This window comes from Cyprinodon tularosa, unplaced genomic scaffold, assembly GCF_016077235.1.
Source record: "Cyprinodon tularosa strain WSP-4 unplaced genomic scaffold, ASM1607723v1 ctg110, whole genome shotgun sequence".
Classification (NCBI taxonomy): domain Eukaryota; kingdom Metazoa; phylum Chordata; class Actinopteri; order Cyprinodontiformes; family Cyprinodontidae; genus Cyprinodon; species Cyprinodon tularosa.
This window is the reverse complement of record NW_024037894.1, coordinates 965,463-987,500: the sequence shown is the minus strand read 5'-3', so window position 1 is coordinate 987,500 and position 22,038 is coordinate 965,463. Positions and strand designations below refer to the sequence as shown.

Sequence of the window (22,038 nt, the reverse complement as noted above, 5' to 3'; positions counted from 1 at the left end):
ATTGGTTATTTATTCTCTAGATGCACAGCATTTATATTTGTAAACACTGTACAGTACCATATTTTATTTTTTTATTTTAGTTTATTTCTGCCACATATTCTGTTATTCTTATACATTTTAAGGTCCATATTGTGTGACCACTTTAGCTGAAATGCTTTTGCTGCTGTTACGCCACAATTTCCCCATAGTGGGACAATAAAGGGATTTTCTTCTTCTTTTCTTCTGAAAACAAGAAGCACATTTTGGCTCATTGAGTAAGATTACTTATTTGGAGTAAAATTATAACCTAAACAGACAGTCTGAATCAAACTGGATGCTAAGCTGCTCGGATGTCATCACCTTATGCCATGAACTGGTGTTTGTAATTTATTTTTGCAAGGTAAACTAAAACTGGGATGAATTTGTTGTTCTTCATTACAATGTCCCAAAGCAGAGGGTCAGAGGCTCCTCTGAAATGAAAGAAATCACACACCAGAGTACGAGTGCTGTGTGCCTTCACTGGACAGCTCCGACGTCCCCCCGATGGCCAGGATGCCCTCTTTTCTGTTGATGGCTTTGCGGAAGGTTTTGGCCACTTGACTTCCCTTCAGCTCCTTAACGATCTGAGAAGATCAGAGGCAAAAACTCAGGAATCAAACAGAAAGCAGACTTTTTCTTTTTGAAAAGAAACAAAACTCAAATTGTTCCCCTCGGTTCTACGTAATTTTGGTAGATGACAGATAATATGGTTCATTTAACAATGAACAGTTGGGGTTCAATCAAAATTCATACATATCCAAAAAACAGACTGGAAGATCAGAACATCAAATCAGCTAGTAATTTGGTTTATCTCATATTAATTAAAAACTTTTTGCTTACTGATGTTTGAGACAAACAGTGAGTCATTTCATTGCAGAAGAAAAACTGTTAATAAAAGCAAATATTTTTGTTTATATTACAATAAAGAGACCAGCAGTCAGACCGCAGCCAATGTTCACAGCAAACAAAGTAAATATATTCTGTACTTTGTTCTGTAATGCTGATAGATGGTTTGTTTGCTTAAATGAAAAACCAACTGAGACTCCACACCGTCTGCTCACTATTTTTACAGACATCTGCCTGAAGCGTTGCTGCTAACATTTCTAAAGGTCCTAGAGGAGAAGGTCAGAGTTAGGTAGAATTAATGAAACCCTAAATGGCCCCCGCCTGACATCGACTAAAGCTGTAAGACAATGTAAATTTAGCCTTGCATATAAAAGCAGAAAATGTGGAGATTAATCCAATAAAAGCAGGCAAATTAATGACTTTTCAAATATAAAGAGAGAAAGGTGTTCGTCTGTCTCCAAGAAGCAGTGACTCCAACATAACCAAGGGATGTAGAGCAAACACTGCATGAAATATCAGATTTATTGCTCTGGATAATGAAGAATATCACCTGACAGACCCGACTGTTCAGAGGTTAAAGGTCAAAAACAGAGTAAAACCAACGAGGTAAAAATAAAGTCATGAAGGAGGGAAGATGAGGATTTATCCCAACATTTACCCAAAAGGACACTATGCTGCAACAAATTTGGACAGTGACTTTCCTTCACCTTGATTTGAAAAGGTCAGAGAAGTTTGGTAAAGGATAAGAGGATTCATGTTGAACGTTTAGTTTCTTTTGGTGATTATTTAGCCTTAGTCAGGCCCAGATCCAGTAATGACCTTAATGTTGGGTTCAATACCTATAAACCAAAGGGGGGGGGGGGGGGGGGGGGGGGGGGGGGATTTGGACATGGGGCTGCTTAGTGGGCCATGGACAGCACTGTTGCCTTGCAGAAAGAAGGTTCCGGGTTCCATTCCCGGCCCGGGATCTTTCTCTTGGAACATGCATGGGTTCTCTACGGGTACTCCAGCTTCCTCCCACAGTCCAAAAACATGTTAGGTTAATTGGCTTCTCTAAATTCTCCATAGGTGTGCGCGTGAATGGTTGTTAGTCTCCGTGTTGCCCTGTGCTTGACTGGCGACCTGTCCAGGGTGTACCCCGCCTCCCACCCGTAGACAGCTGGAGATAGGCACCAGCACCCCTCGCAACCCACTAGGGATAATCATGTTTTTGGTGAACACAGTAACTGTTAGACCATGGTATAAAGGGGGAGAGTTGAGTAGTGCTGTGGCTAGCTTTGCTCTGTAGCTAACAGGTTAGCCTCATTTAGCTTGGTCAGTTACAGATATTAAGCTACGCTGCTTTTAACTTTGTGTTACAACCATTTGTTTTCTTCAAGTAGAATAACTATTTTCTTTGTCTAAAACCTCTACTAAAGTCATTGTAAGGAATGACTATGACCTGGATGACTGAGAATTTTCATCAGCATACTCTACTAAAGTCATTTTTAAGATGTTCCATTTGTCCCCTGCCCTCAGATCTTACTACAAAGAAGCTCTGACAATTCTTTTGTCACCTTGTTAAATTGCAGAGCTCAGTCTGTCTTAGAATGCAGTGCTTTCCTTCAAGACTCAGAATGATTGTTTTCTACTTTTGGCTCCTTTAGATCACAGATGAAATGTAAAAATTAAAGCAAATATGTGTAAGAATATGTTGATACTCCAGAGGAGATATAATTCTTAAGAAATGGGTGCAATACAGTTTGTGCGGGTGTGGGTGCCATATGATGGTATCATCAGACGGGGCAGGGCCCCGAGCAGATCTGGTACCTACACCGGAACCGGAGCCTGAACCTACAAGTTTGCAAACTCCTGCATCCGATGCAACTGTCACCCCATCCAGCTCATTCCATCTCATCATCATTCTCAAAGAAACATGTTCCAAATACATTTCTGAAGGTGAGACCACATCTAAAGTACACTGCAAAAATAGAAAAATAAGATGTTTTTTTATATATATGTCGTGTTGCAGCTTACGGACACATGAGTCCAGAGAGGGGAAAGACAGTCAGAGTTTAATACAGGATGAAGAATATTAATTAATGCTGCACACTTTTTAAACAAAAGCAGTTTTGAACTTTGGATTTAGGCTATAAACTGAAGTATTTACAAGTGAAATGGTTTAAGTCCAGAGTCACCAGTGTAAAAGTTCAAGTCCCAGGCCTCTGATCACTTTCTAAAAATCATAAAATTAATAACTGGAGTCCAAGTCATGTGACTCAAGAGCCCACTTCTGGGAATTTCCATTTCAATCTTCTGTCACAGCTGCAAACTGAAGCTGTAAACCATTTAGGAATAAAAGCCAACATTAACTTTACTAATCAGTGTTGAAGAGCTCTGACCTGAAAGACCAAAATAGATATAGCATAAAACCAGTCCACCTGGACCCTGGTTTGCTATTTTAACAGTCAAAGAATGAAATATGATCTTTCAGCACCTGGGATCCTGATTCTAGGATCTGCTCTGGTCTCTTCCAGGTCATCTTATTGATCCCCAGCCTGGAGGTTTTCCTCAACACTTCTAAAAAAAGCTAATCTGCTCCACAGGGGCTGGAAGGATTTGGTGATTCAGCAACCAGGAGTTTAATGTTCAGGTACTATGAGGGCCAGGATAACGATCACAAAGATATATCAGATAAAAATATATACGGTTAATCTTTTATCAAAAACCCAAAGGCCTGAAAAGCAGAAAAAAAAATGAAAATTAGGATCTTAGGTCTTTGCAATACCATCAGATGGAGATTCCTGCAGCTACAGGCCAATCGATGAATCACCAAGTATGGAGTCACATTTGTTCCATTATTGTTGAAAGCAAAGAACATATTTTGTAAATGTAAATGCAATGAAATCCAGACATGAAATGTAAAAAGGTTTTGTTTTTTTACGAGTAACTTTGCTGTTTAAGATTAGACTTTCTAAAATCATCTAACTAACAATTATGTTGAAAACTGATTAATCTGCTGATTATGTTTTCGATTAAACGATTAATAATCAGATAGCCAAAGGTTCCTTAAAGAAGACTTTTTACACAATTAAATCAGATGAAACTAAAACTTCTGGAGAGAGCATATTGATGGTTGAAAATGTTTGATCTTAAATGTAAAATGTTTACTTTTTTTTTTTTTACAATCTTGATATAATTACTGCTCTAAGTGGGTCGCTGTCAGCTAAAGGCATATTCTAAAGTTCCTTTACTCCAGTTAATGACTAATCGATTAATGAATAATCTGACGATTATTTCAATAATCGATTAATCAGATTCATTTTTAAATAAATTCAAATTTCTCTTTTTCAGATCGAGTTCTATGAATCTTTTTTTTTTTCTTCTTTACGGCTCTCATTGACCAAAACAAATGCGCCTCTTCATCCCTCGCTCCAGAGGAAAGCTCACCCCAGAAATGAAGCAAATGTGATCTGGAAAATGAAGTTTAAAAAAAAAAAGCACAGTCTGAAAAAGAGAAATTTAAGACATTTCATTTGGTAAAAAAAAAAAAAAAAAAAAAAAAAAAAAAAAAAAAATATTTGTTGAAAAAAATAACGGAAAAAACGTTTCTATCCAATCCTTTCCTATGTTTAAGAATATTTTTTAATTGTTTTAAATTTGCATTTAGAAATATATTGAAACAAAATCCACTCCATAACAATCATCGGACCTCAAAGTGACTGAAAGTCACAACAGACTTTATCCCTAAAGGGATGCAGGACGCCAGCTGGGACTTCTTCTGGCCTCGAGCGGCCGGTCACCTCCATTAGACGACCTGGACCACAAGCTAATCATAGCTTTTGATTCACTTTGGCTAAATTTACACTTTTTCCAAATAAATACACAAATCAGTCAACGTGTCTTTAAACTGGACTAGAAGGGGTAAAAACCTGTCTGTGAAGCAGTCCATTACTCCCTTATGACTAACCCGCTCTCTCAGCGTCCTGTGAACACCAGCAGTTCGTCTCTACTCGCATTCTCAACCTCAGTCATTGGATGGAAAAAAAACAAAAAAAAACTTAATATAAGAGCGTTTCCTCCTAATGTGAGCAGTTAAATAACATGATCTGTAAATAAAAGGAGTATTGTTATACTTAACATAAAATAATTAACTACATGCACTAGAAATATATATTTTTTTGTCTTATTTTAAATGTTTATTATCTTTTTCTTTTGGAAAATCAACTCAATACATTTTTGGAAAATGCATTCCTGTTATGAAACACTAACTTACTTTGACTTCAGTTTTGATGTGTAGTTTTCACCATGTATATAAGATTCTGCTGAATTCTAATCATAGAAAACATTGAAGGGATTTTATCTAAAGTGATCAGAGTAAGAGGGTTTGATACCCAACCTTAGCTGTTAAAACTTTGTTCACTTCTCAGCTTCTACTTTGTGTTGATCTACATCTTAAAATCCCAAACAGAGGTTTGGAGGTTGGAAAGGTTTTATTTGCTGCTCCAGCAGCACAGAAACATCTCCAACTTCAAGGAGTCCACCTTTCTGGAGAAACTGAGCCATGAGAGCAGAGAGCAGCAGGTCACCACCGTTACCGACTTATCCGACATCAGCCTGACAAACAGGAAGGTCCTTTTTCCTCCCACATTCCTGTACGTTTAGGTCTGTGTGTTTTCTGTAGTTTTTTTATTTTTCCACTTGGCGCTCTGTCTAAACACAGACATCTGTAGGATGGATCAGATTTTCAACAAACATCAGCAGCTTTGCTTCACTTACAGACAAAAACTCTGTGAAGCTGATGCTGTTGTCCCTGTCGCGGTCCAGTTTCTGCAGAATCTCTCGGATCATGTATCCTGGCTGGGCGTGGCCGGCCTCTTTAAGAAGCTCACCGAGCTCATAATCGGAAATGAATCCGTTGTGATCCAGATCTGGAGGGGGAAAAAACAGAGTGAGACAGATACTGGAGTAGAGCTGAATCTGGCAGTTATCAGCTTCGGTGTCAGAGCTGCTAAATGGAGGCATCACCGTTTCACCTCTCACCACCAGCCTGATTGATTTTTTATCATTTGTTTAATGGAAAGGACAAGGAGAAAAAACAAAACAAAACACAGGTACGTGTCTTTTGAAAACGACACCTACAAAACAATCACTTAAGACATTTGATATATCCATCACCAAGTAATATGTTAGTAATATTTATAGCCAGGGACGGTTTAGTTTTGCATCTCTCTGAAGTCTTCTAACTAACAAAGTTAAGTTGATGTCTCCTACTGACGGCTGTTACTCCTTTTTTTTATCCTGTCTGCCATTAATGCTTGTTGACTTGAGTGAACAAATACACACTTAGGTATGGATTAAATTTTGCTCCAAAATATTTGATAAAAACAGGTTTTGTAAATGCAGCTAAAAAAAATGGCATCCAGGAATGAAACGCTGAAAAAATTCCTAACAAAAAAGTTAGGTTTAACTTTAAGTTAACTTTGTCGATTCCAATATCTTACATTCCAAACTTTTTTTTTTTAAACAAACTTTAATATATTTTTTAACAGACCTAATGTTTTCAAATTTTTTTTTTTAAATTGAGTTTGACCAATTTCAGTCATTTCAAGCAATTTTTTTTAAAGATCACATTCTCTTCACTTTACATCCAAAGAAACTCTCACATTGACCAATAAAAATTTGTATCCAGCATCCAGCAGACCAATAGAAATTAGTCTTTGCTCCTCTCTCCGGAGGAAGCCCCGCCCCCAGAAGTTAAGACAATATGATCTGAAAACTGGCATTTGAAAAGAAAGAAAATCCTAAAGTTAAAACAACAAATGAAAAAGAGATATTTAAAAACAAAAACTGGGAAAAATAAAATGAGAAAAAATTGAAAAAGAAAAAAAAAAACCTGGAAAACACAAAATAAGAAATAATTTGAAAAAAAAAATAGTAAAAAAAAAGAAATAAATAAATAAGCTTTCTAAGAGTTTGCTTCAAAATAAAATTTTTGATTGAAAATTTTTAAATGACCATTTATAAATGTGTTCTTTGGCTGCAACAATGTTGGAATAAAATTAACTCCACAGTCCTGTAAATATTGGCTTGTGATCGTTGACTATGAAGCAGGTTGTAAATTTAGAAACATGTTCAGATTGAATTTTATATCGATTCTCTCAGCAATTAAATATATTCATACTCTCGTTTCATTTAAGCCGCCATCTACAGATTTCAATTAGCATTTAATCTGATTTAATGATATAGGTTAAACATAGACCCAAAGTTGTTGTAACTTAATCCCTCATTTATGAAAGCTCTACATCTAAACCAAAGTCGTAATAACTCATGGTAAGCAACCTAAATAAACCCAATGAATCTGACACATGAAGGAAACGCCTACTGAATCTGCACTTAACCCTCCACAGGCATAAAAAAAGAACTACAGTGAAATATATATAGTAGGGGTGAAAACTGGCAAAACTTAGGCGATACGACATGCATCACAATACGATTTATCGCATTACCAAAGACGATGTATTACTCTAAAAATCGAAATTATATCTGGAAAAACTGGAGATCTTGACGCATTGCAATGGCTGCTGCAGAGCAGCTGATAATAGGCTTTTAAGCAGTATATAACTCCTAAACCACCTAGTACCTGGAGGTTTAGGAGTCATATAAAAGTAGGACAATGAAATTGATATTTGTCTATGAATATTTTACATTTAAGATCCATTCGGCTGTATTTTGAAATTTACTCCTTACATCGGCTCAACAGTCTAAAAGAAGAAAAAGCAGGTGCATGGTGGGGGGGGATATACAGTACATTTAGTTGAAGCAAGAGAAGGACTTAAAACCACAGATGAAGCCAAATTTTCTTTACTCACCGATTTTTGCAAAGACCTCCCTCATCTCCTCCTCCTCCTCTTTTGTTATTTTGCCAGACATGTTTCTGTGATTGACCAGGAGCGGTCAGCCAGAGGAAGGTGCGACTGCGGAGAGAACAGAGACATCAGTGAGGGTTTAAAACCACAGGAGGAAGCATCACAAACACTTTTCCATTATCTGCAGTCTTCAGTGCAACAAAAAAAATACAAGAAAAACAAAGCTCTACCTCCCAGATCTTCACCCACCACCACCCCCACCCCCCTAATTACATCAACTACTCCATTTAGCTCTTTTCCTCTCCCAGGCCTGTTTGTTTAAGCCAGTCAGAGTAATTTCCTGTTAGCTCCATTGTGATGCAACAAGCCAACACTGCGATAACGAGGCCAGGAGAGCCAGCATGGATCCTACTGGAACTCTCTAATAAAGACGCTCCAATTAAAATCAGTTCAGAAATGTTTTCCAACAGGCACTTTCTGCAGAAATAAGATATTTCCTGTTCCTTCTGTAAACTTTATCCACAGACATTGAATTATGTGTTTTGGGGACGTAAATGCTGGGAACTTTGGAAGTAATTGTTGCTCTGATGTCCAATAATCTCCAACCTGGTTTCCTTCTCTACTTTGAAAATGATTTGTTTGGTATCAGAGATTTCAAGATAAAAAATTCTTCTGTGTTTCTGATCGACCTTATCCTTTTCCCGAAGCAACTTTCATATCCATAAAAGTGAAATGGTGTAAAGGAAGCACCATTAATAGATCTAATGGATGTTAATCTGGAACTGGATTTAATCTCAGATTCAAAGAGAAAAAAGGCTATAAAACAAACAAACAAAAAAAATGCTGAGGCTTCACCTGCCTGGGTGCAGATTGAAAGGGCATCTAGCCGTTATTCGTTGTCCTCTCTGCTTTGCTCTCAGCTCCCCCTTCCCCTCTCCCTGATAGAGAACAATCCCATTGTTAAAGCCACATTAAGGATTTGGATCCAATTCAGGAAACAGTTTGGCCTGCATGGACCTTCGATACAAATCCCCTTAGCTAAAAATTTTAACTTCATGCCTTCAGTCACGGATTCAGTTTTTAACTTGTGGCACGACGGAGGGATCAAGACTGTAAAGGATCTTTATAACAATAATATCTTTTCATCCTTTGCTGAACTTTCATCAAAATTCCAACTGCCTAATTCTCATCTCTTTCGGTTCTTTCAGGCCAGGGATTACATTAAAAAGGTGTTTCCACATTTTCCTAATCGACCCCCTGAAACACTTTTAGATACTCTTCTACAATTAGACCCACAACGGAAAAAATTTATTTCATTTGTATATAATTCTATCAATAATAATAACACCTCAAGACCTACAGCCTTTGTTAAAACAGCATGGGAGGGGGAGTTGGGTGCTGGGATGGATGAGGAGCAGTGGGAGGCTGCTAAGAATTTAATTCATAAGTCCTCGATCTGTGCCCGGCATGTTTTAATACAGTGCAAAATATTCTATAAAGCGCATTACACAAACTCAAAATTAGCAAAGATTTACCCATCAGTCAGCGACATTTGCAATAGGTGCGGACAGTCACCAGCTAACCATACCCACATGTTTTGGGCGTGCCCAAAGCTAACCGGATATTGGGGTAACATTTTTAAAACACTAAGCCAAGCATATAATCAGATAATTCTCCCCAATCCGTTATCGGCTATATTTGGCATCCCTCCAGACCCGGGCCTTTCGCGTTCTTTGAAACGAGCCCTAGCCTTCACTTCCCTTTTGGCTCGAAGACTTATTTTACTTAGATGGAAACTAAACGTCCCCCCGTCTCATGACTATTGGGTCAGAGAAGTTCTTTACAACCTGAAGCTGGAAAAACTCAGATTCTCACTTAAGGGTTCCTCCAGTAAATTTATGGAGACTTGGAGACCTTTCCTATCTATTGTGGGTAACATGACCTTGCTACCTGATTCAGAAGAAAATTAAATTATCTATAGGCCTTCTCATTGATATCCAACCCATTTCTTTTCTTTTTAACCGATATATACTCTTCGTCTTATAATTTATTTATTTATTTTATTTTTTATTTATTTATTTATTTATTTTATTTATTTATTTATTTTTTTTTCCTCATTTGTAATTTATTTATATACTTGTTTAACTTAATAATATGCACGCTTAAGTACATATTTATTTATTTACTTAGTATCAGTATTATTATTATTATATTTTTTATTTTATTTTATTTTTTTTTTTTTTTAAATCTCTTTTCCTGCCTCCTTTCGAATATGTGTGGATGGATGTGTGTGTAAGTTGTGTTGCTAGAAACTGCTATAGGGACTGGATCCCAGCAGGCTGTTTGTCCTGTGCTTGGACCTGGACAGGGTGGGTTTGGGGTGGATTGGGTTCTGGGAGAAATTAGCTTGTACTTCTTTGAAAACTACTGTGTTTTCATTGTTTGTTGTGTGTCAAGTTGTAAAATTCAATAAAGAAAGTTGGAGAAAAAACAAACAAAAAAAAACTTTTTAAATTGCATTTATAGAAAAATTTCTCCCGAAACTCCAGAAGTGGCATCGAAAAAACTCCCAAAGTGGAAAAAACTCCCAAAGTGGCGCGTAAAAAGCTCTAAAATAGGCGTAAAAGCTCCCAAATCCAAGCGGAAAAACTCCCAAATCAACGAGTACCAATTCCAGACCAATGATAATGGTCAGTACTTCTATAGCACGTTTTCTCAACGGTCTTCACGCTACATCCAGTCATTCGCACATTAACTCACTCAATGATCGTTGCCAGCCACACCGTAGCCACAGCTGCCCTGGGGCACGCCGTATATGGGCGCCAATCTGCCCTTTAAGGACCATCAGTGCAATTTATCAGCACATATCCCAAATTATTGGGTACAGTTGTAGACTCATTATCTTCTATTTATCTATTTGTATCCCATTGTTGCAATAATAACTTTAACTTTTATTCTCATTAATGAAATATTTTGTCACATGAACGCTCAAATGAGGAACAAAATCATATCATACATTTATTCACGTTTATTGTTGTACGTTTACAAACCCTCATTTCTATTGACAGTTACGCTATTGTTTTCATAACTACTGTAATTGAATAAGAAGCAAAAGTAAAGTTGAAAAAAGAGACACCAGCCCATTGGGTTTTTTTTTTTCCCTCCTACATTTTTATCCTTTTAAAGTCCCTCATTTGTGCCCAGCAGCTGTAATTAAAAGCCAAGTTCAGGTTCAAGTGGCAACCCAACATTTAGAGAGAAAAAGGAGCCATTTAAAGCAGGAAAGTTACACACTTTGACACGCAACTGGTTATGGAGCAGAACAAAAACCTCTGTGTTCCTACGAACCGTCTGAAAATCACAGAGAGAGAAAAAAAGGGGGGATTTTTTTTTGGGTCGGCCCCTTCTTCCCGTCTTTTAGCTCCAGGCCCGAACAGATTGGGCTTCGCTTCACTGAGAGGTGTGAGCGTAGGGAGTACGCCTCCACCTCTGTGGCCAAACCGGAATGGTGGCATTCCTCCTAAAAACAAAGTGTTGGTGAAACAGGAGAACTTTTTGCCCAGACAAACCAGGTTAAAAAACAAGGCCGCTTCACTCTTTGCCATCGCAGCAAACTAGCAGGCCATCCATGGCATAGTTATGACGAGTTTTTAAACAGCACAACATTTTTTTTAACCATATTAGGGAATTCTGCAACCTGATCCCGACCAATCAGACTTCAAGGTCATTTTTTGAAAGCATGAAGCAAATTCCTTTGGCTGCAGAAGGCAGATCTGGATCAAGCTGACAGCGAACAAAGCCCTGCATCCTCCCCTGAATGGGAATAACAATAGCAGGCGAATAAAGATGATTCAACAGCTATGTGGCTCTGAGTCGTGACTCAGTTCCTTTACAGACTTCATACAGACAAAACAAAGGGATGAATTAAACACAAAGTGCAGAAGGATTCACATCAAGGTGTGACCAGCAGCTCTAATCAGCCACATCAGCAGAGCGGTTTTTACTTTCCTAGCAAAAAGTATCTGAATCAACGGGAGCCAAACTCCTGACTAAACTATTAGGAAAAACAGCCGTACCAGTGCTGCTATTTTTAACTTTTTTTCCCCCAAAGGATGTGAGAAGTGTCTGCGGAGGACAGCCGGGCTGTAAGCGGGAGCTGACAAAACGTTACCTCACCCGCCATAGCCTGTCCTACAGTGACCCTCGGCAGCGTGGTAACAGAGCAGGGGTTAAGAACACGGCGCAGGGGCCACAGATGGCCGTGGACAACTGTGAGCCGGATCGCCAGCCACTCAGAAGAATAGGGGGTCTGTAATCGCAGCGTGCAAAGTGTGGTAATAAATCCTGCTCTGAGCGTCAGGCTCCAAGAGACAGTTGGTGTCTGTGACAGCTGGGTGGGGAGGCTGGGTGTGGGGGGAGTTCACCTGTCTGAAGGGCCCGTTTGAACCGAGACCCACTTCAGCAACATCGTCTTTAAAAGGGCCGGCTGGAGCTGCACTAAATGAGATTCTAGATTTAATCGTTTTTATTTAGAAACAGCAGACTTGTCTGTACTTTATAAACGTGCCTCTTTTGGCTCTTGAGGGCCTGATTTGCTCTACATTCGAGTCACTGCTGACCTTTGTCAAATGCCTCTACCCTCTATGGTAGCCCACTTTCCTGTCTACAAATTTCAAAAATAACAAAATAAAGGCCACTAGCGCCTAAAAAAAAAATCCTTTTAAAAAAAGTTACTCAAGCCTTGATTTAAACAAAAAAGAGACCTTTATTAACAGATCAGTTTTTCATCCTTTCAGAGTTGTTCCTAATATCGTCTGATTTGGGTTTAAACTAGAGTGACAAGCAGTAAGATAAAGATTTTTCTGAGGGTCCAATTTTTAAATGTAACTAAACAAATAATAATAAATATACGATTTGTATTTGTTTTTTATATCAGAGGTTTCAATGCAGCAGGAATCAAAAATTGACAATTATGAATTTACCTCCTTAATGAGGTTTTGATTCTTACTGATAAACACGTAAATTATATACAAATTTTTGATTCTTGTAATTCTAATTATTGAACTTTTTTTTTTTATTTACACAAAAATTTCTGTGATTTATACTTTTTGCTGAATTATAGCTTGTATCCGTAACTTCTTAATTTATATTTTCACAGATGGAACATCTGATGTCACATTTAAAGCTACAGTGTGTAATAATTACAGGGATATAAAGTCAGAAATTGAATATATTATACATAACTATGTTATTTATCATCACCTATGAGCTCAGCCTTTTAACCATAATATTTGCGTTGCCTTAGAATTCGTTATTTATAATTACATAGGAGCGGGTCTCGCAGCCATGGAGGCTGACATCTTTGCGCTACGGCAGCGCAGAAGCAACAAACTAGCGATTGTGAGATCGCCCATTACGCTCGAAAGTAACTACGGCAAGTTGAGAGATTAACTGAGACGGTACTGAACAATAGATGGCAGTATTATGCCTGAGAAGCGTTTAGTCTGCCTGAAACCAAAGAAGAAGAAGAAGCAGGTATACTGCGCTTCAGTAACAAGAAAGGTGATCAAGGCGGCAGGCGTGAGTGACTTTGCAAACTGTTTGGCACTGTGTTGCCAAACATCAGACGAATGGAGGATCATGCCTACTCTGTATCACAACGAAAAGCGGCGGACACCGAACCCCCGTCATCTAAGAAGCGGAAACACGACGAGAATAAACGCAAGCGTGACAAGAAACGACAAAAAACACGGATCAACATTGGCACGGCATTTACACGATGGAAGGCACTGACGGAGGAAAAAGGTTTTCAAAGTGACGCTCAAGTTGCCAGTTTTCTCTTGGACAGGTAAGGCCACAGCTTCATAAAATTACCACAGCTGATAGTGGCGTGTGTGAGTGTGAGAGAGACAGATATATGAAGCTGCATATTAGCGAGCTACGGATATATACCTCGGTTACTTCTCTCCGGCTCCTTTGGAGATCTTCAATTCTTTCCTCCTCCGCTATAGTCAACCCCCGCTGGCACCTCTCTCTCGCCTGGCCCTGGCTGCACGCCCACCCCGCCCTCTCTGCCCTCTTCTTTTCCCTCTTCCTCGCGTTGTAACCCCCGTGCCACAAACAAGACTTGGACTCTGTAAACGGGGAATATATACCGGTATTCTTCCAGCGAACACAATCTCGCTGTTAAACTAATGACTACAATTACTTCGTCTGTTTATATCACCATGCAAAGCAGCTCACCAAAACGTCACAACGATGTAGAATAAAAATAACGGATATATTTATTATTATCAAATCTATACCCTACACAGACTAATGAAATACTATCTGTAAAATTATCTATGTAAACAAACCTCATTAACTGAGAAGGTAGGTGATTCCGACGTCGTGGAAGACATTTTGTCCCGTAACGCTCGCCGTATTGTTGGGGGGGAGAAGCGGTGGGGGGGAGATGTTCATGTTGCTGCAGTCTGCAGTCTGGACGTTAGATGTCGCTGAAAATTACACACTGTAGCTTTAAAGATGAGCTGACAAAAAGCTCCAAATGCAAATTTAAATACTTTCATGTTTAATTACTACAATTTACGAATTCACTTAGTAAAACATTTATCTTACCGCCCATCAATCTACCTTTTGTTTAAACCCAAATCATAGGTGGTTATAAAGGAACACCTTTGATGTAATGAAACACAAACACTGAGCTTAATAAGCCTCGAAACGATGCGATCAGACACTTCCGACCTCATTCTAATCGCAATAAACTCTTTGGTGGGAAGCCATTACTGAGGGAAGAGGACTGTCAGGATCAGTAAGGTGTGTAAAAGGAAGTCAGACAGCATAAATAAGACCGTGGAAAACAGGAAGCTGTTGCCAGACACCAGGCATTTTTTACCTGTTTGCATTGATGCTCCATCCAGGTAACTTTGTTTGCTGGATCCATTTTTAGGCATCTTTACTCACAATTTCCATTAATGGTTGCAAAGATTGCTAGTTTCTCCCCGACCACCCATGACCCATATTTAAAAAGCCTGACATCCCATTTCTGATTTTGATAGATACTTAATCACATCACTTATACTATCACTTGTTATAAGATCACAAAACACCTTCAATATTCCAAACTTATCTTGCTGAAAAACACTTAACAATTGATGTGAAACAAACACTTTAAAGCAACTGCTGTTAAAAGTTTAGAGCATTGGCAGTGAGTGATTTTGAGACATTTCCAGGAGTAGATAAGATCATTTATACATCTAAGCATCAGATGGTCCACAGATCTGTATCTAAAATCAAGGAAATGAAGGCCGATTGATGAACCAGCCAATCAATCATTGCACCCCAACTTCCATCCAACCAATGGCGACAAAAATGGTTGACAGAATCCTCATTAAACATTGCATAGTACTGCCATCAGGAAATATCACAATTCTGATCGAGAGACAGCAAAAATTTTACATAGTTTTTAAAACTGATTTAGCACCACGTTTAAAAGCGACTGAAGCTGAAAGTTAATCCTTTTATTTTGGGGACTAAAAAATTCAGAATTGGGTCGTTCAGACCGTCCTGCAAGCCTCAGACATGATAAATCCTGGTGATTGTTAATGCCTCCAGCTGAGTTTTCTGGAGTTTCTCACAAACTCATTCAGGCTGAATGGTGTTAAATGTTCTGGAGAAATCAAAGAACACGATCCTCACAGTGCTTTCTGCCTCGTCTAAAGGACAGTGGGTTGGTTGGAAGCAGCTGTATGATGGTATCATCAACTCCATCCCCATGGCGATAAGCAAACTGCAGGGGGTCCTGAAGCTGCTTGTTTGCTTGCTGAGGTGAACCAACAGAAGTCTCTCTAGGACCTTCATGGTGTGGGATGTCAGGGCAACAGGTCTATAGTAACAGAGGACTGCTGGCTGAGTCTTTTTTTAGTACTGGAATGGGATTCATTCAATCAACAATTTGCATCCCTACTAATTAATAGTGTTATTAATGAAGGCTTTGGATCTGTTTTCATTTCTTCTCCCAGAAATTCCATTTTGAGGCTGTTGCAGGATGAGGAGGAGCTGCCACCATCAGGAAGCTTATCTTATCACTTTATGCTCATCAGTCGCTTCTCAAACCATACAGATCAACGTTTCTGTTAAATGGTTAATCTTATATTTAACAAAGAAAATAAAAAAATTTGCTTCTAGGTCGTTCTCATTTAGCAATCCTTCATAAAGGACTTTGGAATAATAGGATTCATCACCAGCTAAAAGGAAATATCAGAAACAAACGCACTGCTTATGAGTTGTCATTTAGGCTACGATCACACTACAGGCCTTCATGCTCAATTCCCATTTTTTTATCCGTTTTTTTTGCGTTGCCGTTCACCTTTCCAAATATATGTGACTTGTACGTGATCTCCTGTGTGAACTGCATTCATACAAGTGTCCCGCATGCACAGTGACGTCACAAGCAATTGTGCTCTGTGTTTACGGGAGTAAACATGGATGGTAGTGCTGGAGAATATCTAGCGGTCTTTCCCAACGTAAAAAAAAAAAAAAAAACTTTCCAAGATGGTTAAACATAAAAACTGCTCTCCGCATTATTGTCTTCCATGGTTGTTGTTTTTCTTGCCACTTCTGCGTAGCAAGAAGCATAAGGCTCACCACTGTCGGGTATTAATGGCGTTCAGGTCGGATGGATGCACCACAGGTGGCATTTGAAAAGATCAGATTCATATCGGATTCAGGACCACATAGCCAAGTGGCCTGGGTCACATTGGAAAAAATCTGATCTGTGTTGTTCAGACTGTCATTAAAAAGATCCAGGTCGCATATGGGCAAAAAAAATCAGATTTGGGTCACTTCAGGCTGCAGTGTGATCATGGGCATAGCGTTTGGAATCCAGAGGTTCTGAGTTAAAGCCCCACTCCCACAGGCCGACAGTCTGGGTCCCTGAGCAAGACCCTTAAACTCACACTGCTCCCCAGGCTCCGCACAATGGCAACCAACTGCTCCCCAAGGGGATGGATTAAATGCATAGTGTTAATTTCGTTGCTATGTACTTGTGACAGTGTAATGACATTTAAAAAAGCAGAAAGAAAGAAAAGAATAAAATAATTTGAAATGATGAAATTGATCAAATCTGCCAATTGTTGAAATTTACTTGAGAAATCAGGGTTCAAATATTTAATCTTTTGATCTCCAACAATCCCTTTGAGCTCCTATTAGACAGTTTTATATGTTTACATGAAGCCTTTGGACTTTTATCCATCTGCTAGGAAAATATAGAAGGTTAAGGAATCAAATTACAGTGAAAAGAAATGATCAAAACAGGCAAAAGTAAAAATTATCTCCATGCGGCTCAAAAACAAGAATTGCATAGATAAAAATGATGCTTTAAAGTAGCACTTTGGGGTTTTTCTTAATAACTAAAACACAGCAGGATCTGAACAAAATGTACAGCTGGAGATTTATCGGTTATACCAAAAGCTACAATTAACAAGAAATGTAATAAATTAGCTTTAATATGCTTTTCAAGCAGCTGTTCAACAGATTTTGTCTTAAGCTTATTTTTATATTTCCCTCCAAACAGCAGCATCTAAGCATGGAGACAAAAAGACAGAAACAGTTTCGCTGACGTGTTTAACTGTCGCCTTTGGTTCGCTGCCTGGAGCCAATTAAAAATGCAGGGCTGCTCCCAGATGGCCGAGTTCGATGTTAAAGGCCGGCCGGGCGCACCCCGCCCCGGATGCCGTTTTCATCCACATTTACGTGGGAAATGTTAGGCACCCAAATAGAGCGGGCATTCTTCCCAACTGTGGTCGGGTTGATCTGCACACACCCTGTGCCGTCTGTGAGGACGCCTCCTTGAAAAGCTGCAGATGTGAAACAAACGCTCTGCCTCTACTTCCTAAGCCGGAGAGCAGAGATAAGCTCACTGTGTGACAGGTGAGGAGGCCACGATGGTGATGATGACTAAGGTGGGGGAGTTTAAACACACTGACACAGAGCTCAGCTGCAGGCTGAAGCGACAGGGGTTGAAATCGTGCCATAATGCAAAGATAAATGATAAAACCAATGTTGGAATATTCAAATAAAACTCTCCTTCCATGGCTGCCTTCACTTTCTCTCTTTAACACTAATCGCTGAATGAGTGTGAAGACTAGTATTACCACTCGAACGGAAACCTGAGAATGTCATTCAGCAGGTTAGCGAGGGCGTAGCAGAATCAGACGGTCAGCCACACCTTCAAATGTTTGCCATTACCCAACAAGAGCCGTTTCAAGTATGATCCTTCAAATGCAGCTATGAGTGGGAGGGCTGGGAGGTCATTCCGGAAGTTTCTGGAAGAATCTTTGAACAAAATAGAGAAAGGAATCTGCCATATAGCTCAGGTGCAGAAAGCTGTTTTGGTTTTCAATTGTAGGCTAAATCTCTGTGTTAAGGTATATTTCTATCTATGCATCCATCCATACCTCCATTTAACTTATATATATATATATATATATATATAAAATTTAGATTTACTTACATGCACATATGCACAACCCTGTACCCGCTCCTGAGAGGGAACATCTATTAAATGCGTGTCAGAGCCCATTTCTCCTCGTGCACGCTCCGTTTAAAAGTTGCTGTCTGCATCGCTCATACAAGCTTACTTACCTAAAGATCTGCAATTTTTCAGCTATTTCAGACTCACCACCGGTAATTGAAAATGGGGGCGAGCACGTAGGACGGCCTTACGTAAACATATCATCACAATGACTGACAGTTAGGAGGACCACTTATTTTGATGATCCACCTGGAAAAGGAACATACTTCACTATACCTACTAACTCCGTTACCTTTTTTAGTAGCGAGTAATCTGATTAATTACTTTGACTGTAACTATTGCCAACACCCTCTTTTTTTTTTTTTTTTTCATGATAGGACTCGTGCGCACCTTGTCATGAGAGAGGGGAGGATGAGATTGGCTGATGTATAGTGAGATTACGTCTGTCAGTTGGGTAGGTGGGTGTTTCCGCTGGCAGCACACACAGAGAGATGGAGAGCCTTTTGCAGATGCAGATACCGGTGTTATGTCGAGTTCCGTTTCCCCATCAGATACGGTTTCCCCTGCATCTCCGCACATCGCAGGCGGCATGATTCACTGCGCAAGCAACAGGAATTGCGCATGCTCGCTAAAGGCGCGTAACAGCCGCCCTGTGCTCGCACCACAGGGGAACTACGGAGAGCTTGAACGATAAAATGTTAGCCTATATGGAGAAAGGGAGAAATATGGATGGACAGATAGATGGATAGATAGATAGATGTTGCAGTATCTATAACAACCCAAACACACAGGATTTCAGAATTAGACATCCCCACTTATTAATTTCATACACTCACCAGATCTGAACACCGTTAAAAAACTTCACACCCATGAGTAGAGGTAATGCAGCCTGATGATATTCACACCGCATCAGATAGCGTTCCCCCCGGTCAGATAGGGGAATGCTATCTGACAGGGTTTATAGGCCCGTCAGATAGCGTTCCCCCCTGATGTCATTTACACCGAGTTGCAATAAATGCTAAACTCTCTGCAGGTTCTTGTCTTTGTCGTCCGCTCTATTCAGCTGGCTTTGGAAACACACGGCGAGAAGGTGGGGGCCGGGTGGTGAGGGCTACCGGAGCGAGAAACGCAAAAGTAATGCAATAGTTACTTTTACTAGTAACTAGTTACTTTTTTGTGGAGTAACTCAGTAACTCAGTTACTTTTTGGGAAAAGTAACTAGTAACTATAAGTAATTACTTTTTCAAAGTAACATGCCCAACACTGGTCATAATAGGATTTTATGTTGCATTTATTGGTGAGAAATATCAGCTGAGCTGCTGCCATCAACACCTTTGTTTATAGATGTTGAAGCTTGGCCTATTTTTTATTGTTGTCCTGTTTCTTTGATTGTGACTAACTGAATGTACTCTCTTTCATCCTCTGACATGGGAGCTGGCTCGAAGCTGGTCTTTCTAGCTGTGTGTTTCCTGGATGGGGCCGCCTGTGGAGCTGGTTGACAGTTGCCTTTTGTATCTCTGCTTCTTTTTCTAAGTCTGCTTCAGTTTCCCTGAACCCCAGTCGATCTCAGTAGATGGCCGCTCACACCAAGTCTGGTTCTGCTGGAGGTTTCTTCCTGTTAAAAGGGAGTTTTTCCTCTTCACTGTCACTACAAGCATGCTTGGTGTGATGGATTGCTGAAGAGTCAATGAGTCGATTTAATCAACTGGTTTTCCTTAGAGAGAAAACTTTGAATCAACTGACTATGATGTGTTGAACTGCAAAATGCCTTGAGATGACGTGTTGTGAATTGGCGCCCTATATATAAATTGAGTTTATTTCAATTCCTTACCAACTTCCAGGCAACATTTATTTGATTTTTTTTTTTTATTTGAGATGGAACACATAAAATTATAAAAAATTAAATGCTCAAATTAATAAATTAAGTAAAATACTCTTTATTTCAGTTATTGTACATTACACTTTTGGACAATCATCAGTACGTTTGAGAGGCACTCATCGTTGTAGCTAGGACCTTTAAATGTGTCAACCCTGGAGGCAAAATTTTAGCTTTTTCTTTTTTGAATGACAAACACTCCTTTAAAACGTGAGTTGATTAACCTTTGTTGTGTTGAATAACAAGGTGAGGACACCTGAGCTGATGCAGCAGAAAGCAGAGCGACCTGTTCAGCCAGGCATGAGCATTGGTGGAAACAAACCTTTAACTGCACCACGCCGCCCTGTCCTGATGGTCTGGTTTATCCTTCCTCAGATAACATCACACTCATAATATCTACCTTTCAAACAGGCAGACATGAGCAACAGGGAAACTTACACAGCATCTCATTGGAGCATAGCGCACATACCACAAGCAATCACTAGCAGACCATCTGACCACACCAGCCAGGACAGAGACAAGCACAGTTAAGAATGACTTCCAGCTTTAATTCCTCCTTCTCTTTCTATATTAAATGAATTGTCTGCTCTGCTGACACCATTAAAAGCAAACAGCTACTTAACAGAGCAGTGGCTGCCCTGCTGAGGGACTGTTTTCACAACACACTCCATGTAAAGTCATAATATTTCTCAAGTGGAGTTATGTGGGTTTTGTGGATGGGGCTCAAACAGACTTCCACAAGTAGGATCCCAGATGGGAGTGAGCTGAAAGCCCCCAGATGGAGATGAGGGGAAATCTGGAGAGTCACTCAGGGCTGTAAACAAGCAGCTTCACTTGAAAAAGCCAATAGAAAATATGTTTCATCTCATTTAATGTGTTTCTATAAAACAATGCAAGAAATACATCACTCAACCCAATAAAAAGGGGAGAAAAAAACCAAACTTGTTTGTTATCGCGAGAAGACAGAAAACAAACTTAGCAGAAAGTCTATTATTATGAAAGAAATGGTGGGAAAGTTAAAGAAAAGCAGATATCCAGGCTGACTGGTTCAGACTCCACCTAAACAGCTTCCTCAGTCCGCCTCATTATCCTCCACAGCTGGAACTGCTTCTACTACAATAAAAACAGCTCTACTTTATTTTATTTTATTAAAAACTGCCACAACATTCACTCACCAGTTCATTTTGAAACTAATTCTAGCTACTTTTTCACAAAGTTAATAACTTTACATTTGAATTAAGGGAGTTTACACTGTTTCTCGTACTAAATGTACGTAAAGAAGATAAAGATGATTATGAACCAGCGGTGGAGCTAAAGCTAGTCCGCTAGCGACGGTTATAGAAGTTTTCCAGGCAGGAAACCTTCCCAGTTTGCTCCTAGAGGTCCAGCCCTGGCAGACAGCCGCCATCCTCTGTCTGCCGGGGCTGGGTGGGGAGAAAGCAGCCACGGAATGCAGAGAGGGACGGTTGGTTACCAGTCAGGGATAATATGGCAAAAAGAAAGCTGCTACTCACGGTATGAGTGCTCCTGAAGCTCCGGACAGCGTTCAGTTTGCGGTGCAGCCTCCTCCACGTAGAGACAAAAGTAGACACAGAAAAATGTCACCGCCCTGATCATGACCTCATTGCACATTGTATGGAAGGCCGATATTGGCAAAAATTTTGACCCCAACCAGGGCTGCGTTTACACCATTACTACTACTACAGCCATTCAAGGACGGAAAAAAAAAAACATGGAATAAAAAAAAAAATTAAACATACAAATATAAGAGAAAATATAGCAAATTAATAAGAAAAAAAAAACACGGAAATTTAGGGAAATTAAGAAATTTGCAAGATTCAAATATGGACGCTTGTTATACGCAGGGGTGGCGCTAGTGGTGGCCATGGCCCTTAGCTAATCATTGGCCACCCCTA

At 39.6% G+C, this 22,038-nt stretch overlaps 1 protein-coding gene across 1 annotated transcript in view; it reads right to left on the bottom strand.

Annotated features, from left to right (window-relative positions):
• pls3 (plastin 3 (T isoform)) overlaps positions 1–21,777 on the bottom strand; it is a 37,159-nt gene extending 15,382 nt beyond the window's left edge. Inside the window, exons 1-4 of the mRNA XM_038297047.1 lie at positions 21,637–21,777; positions 7,716–7,820; positions 5,623–5,774; positions 473–602 (exon numbers count right to left, since the gene is read on the bottom strand). Coding sequence (XP_038152975.1) covers positions 473–602; positions 5,623–5,774; positions 7,716–7,776 — 343 coding nt within the window. The 5' untranslated portion in view covers positions 7,777–7,820; positions 21,637–21,777. The remainder of the gene's footprint in view (positions 1–472; positions 603–5,622; positions 5,775–7,715; positions 7,821–21,636) is intronic.
• Positions 21,778–22,038: the final 261 nt, after the last annotated feature.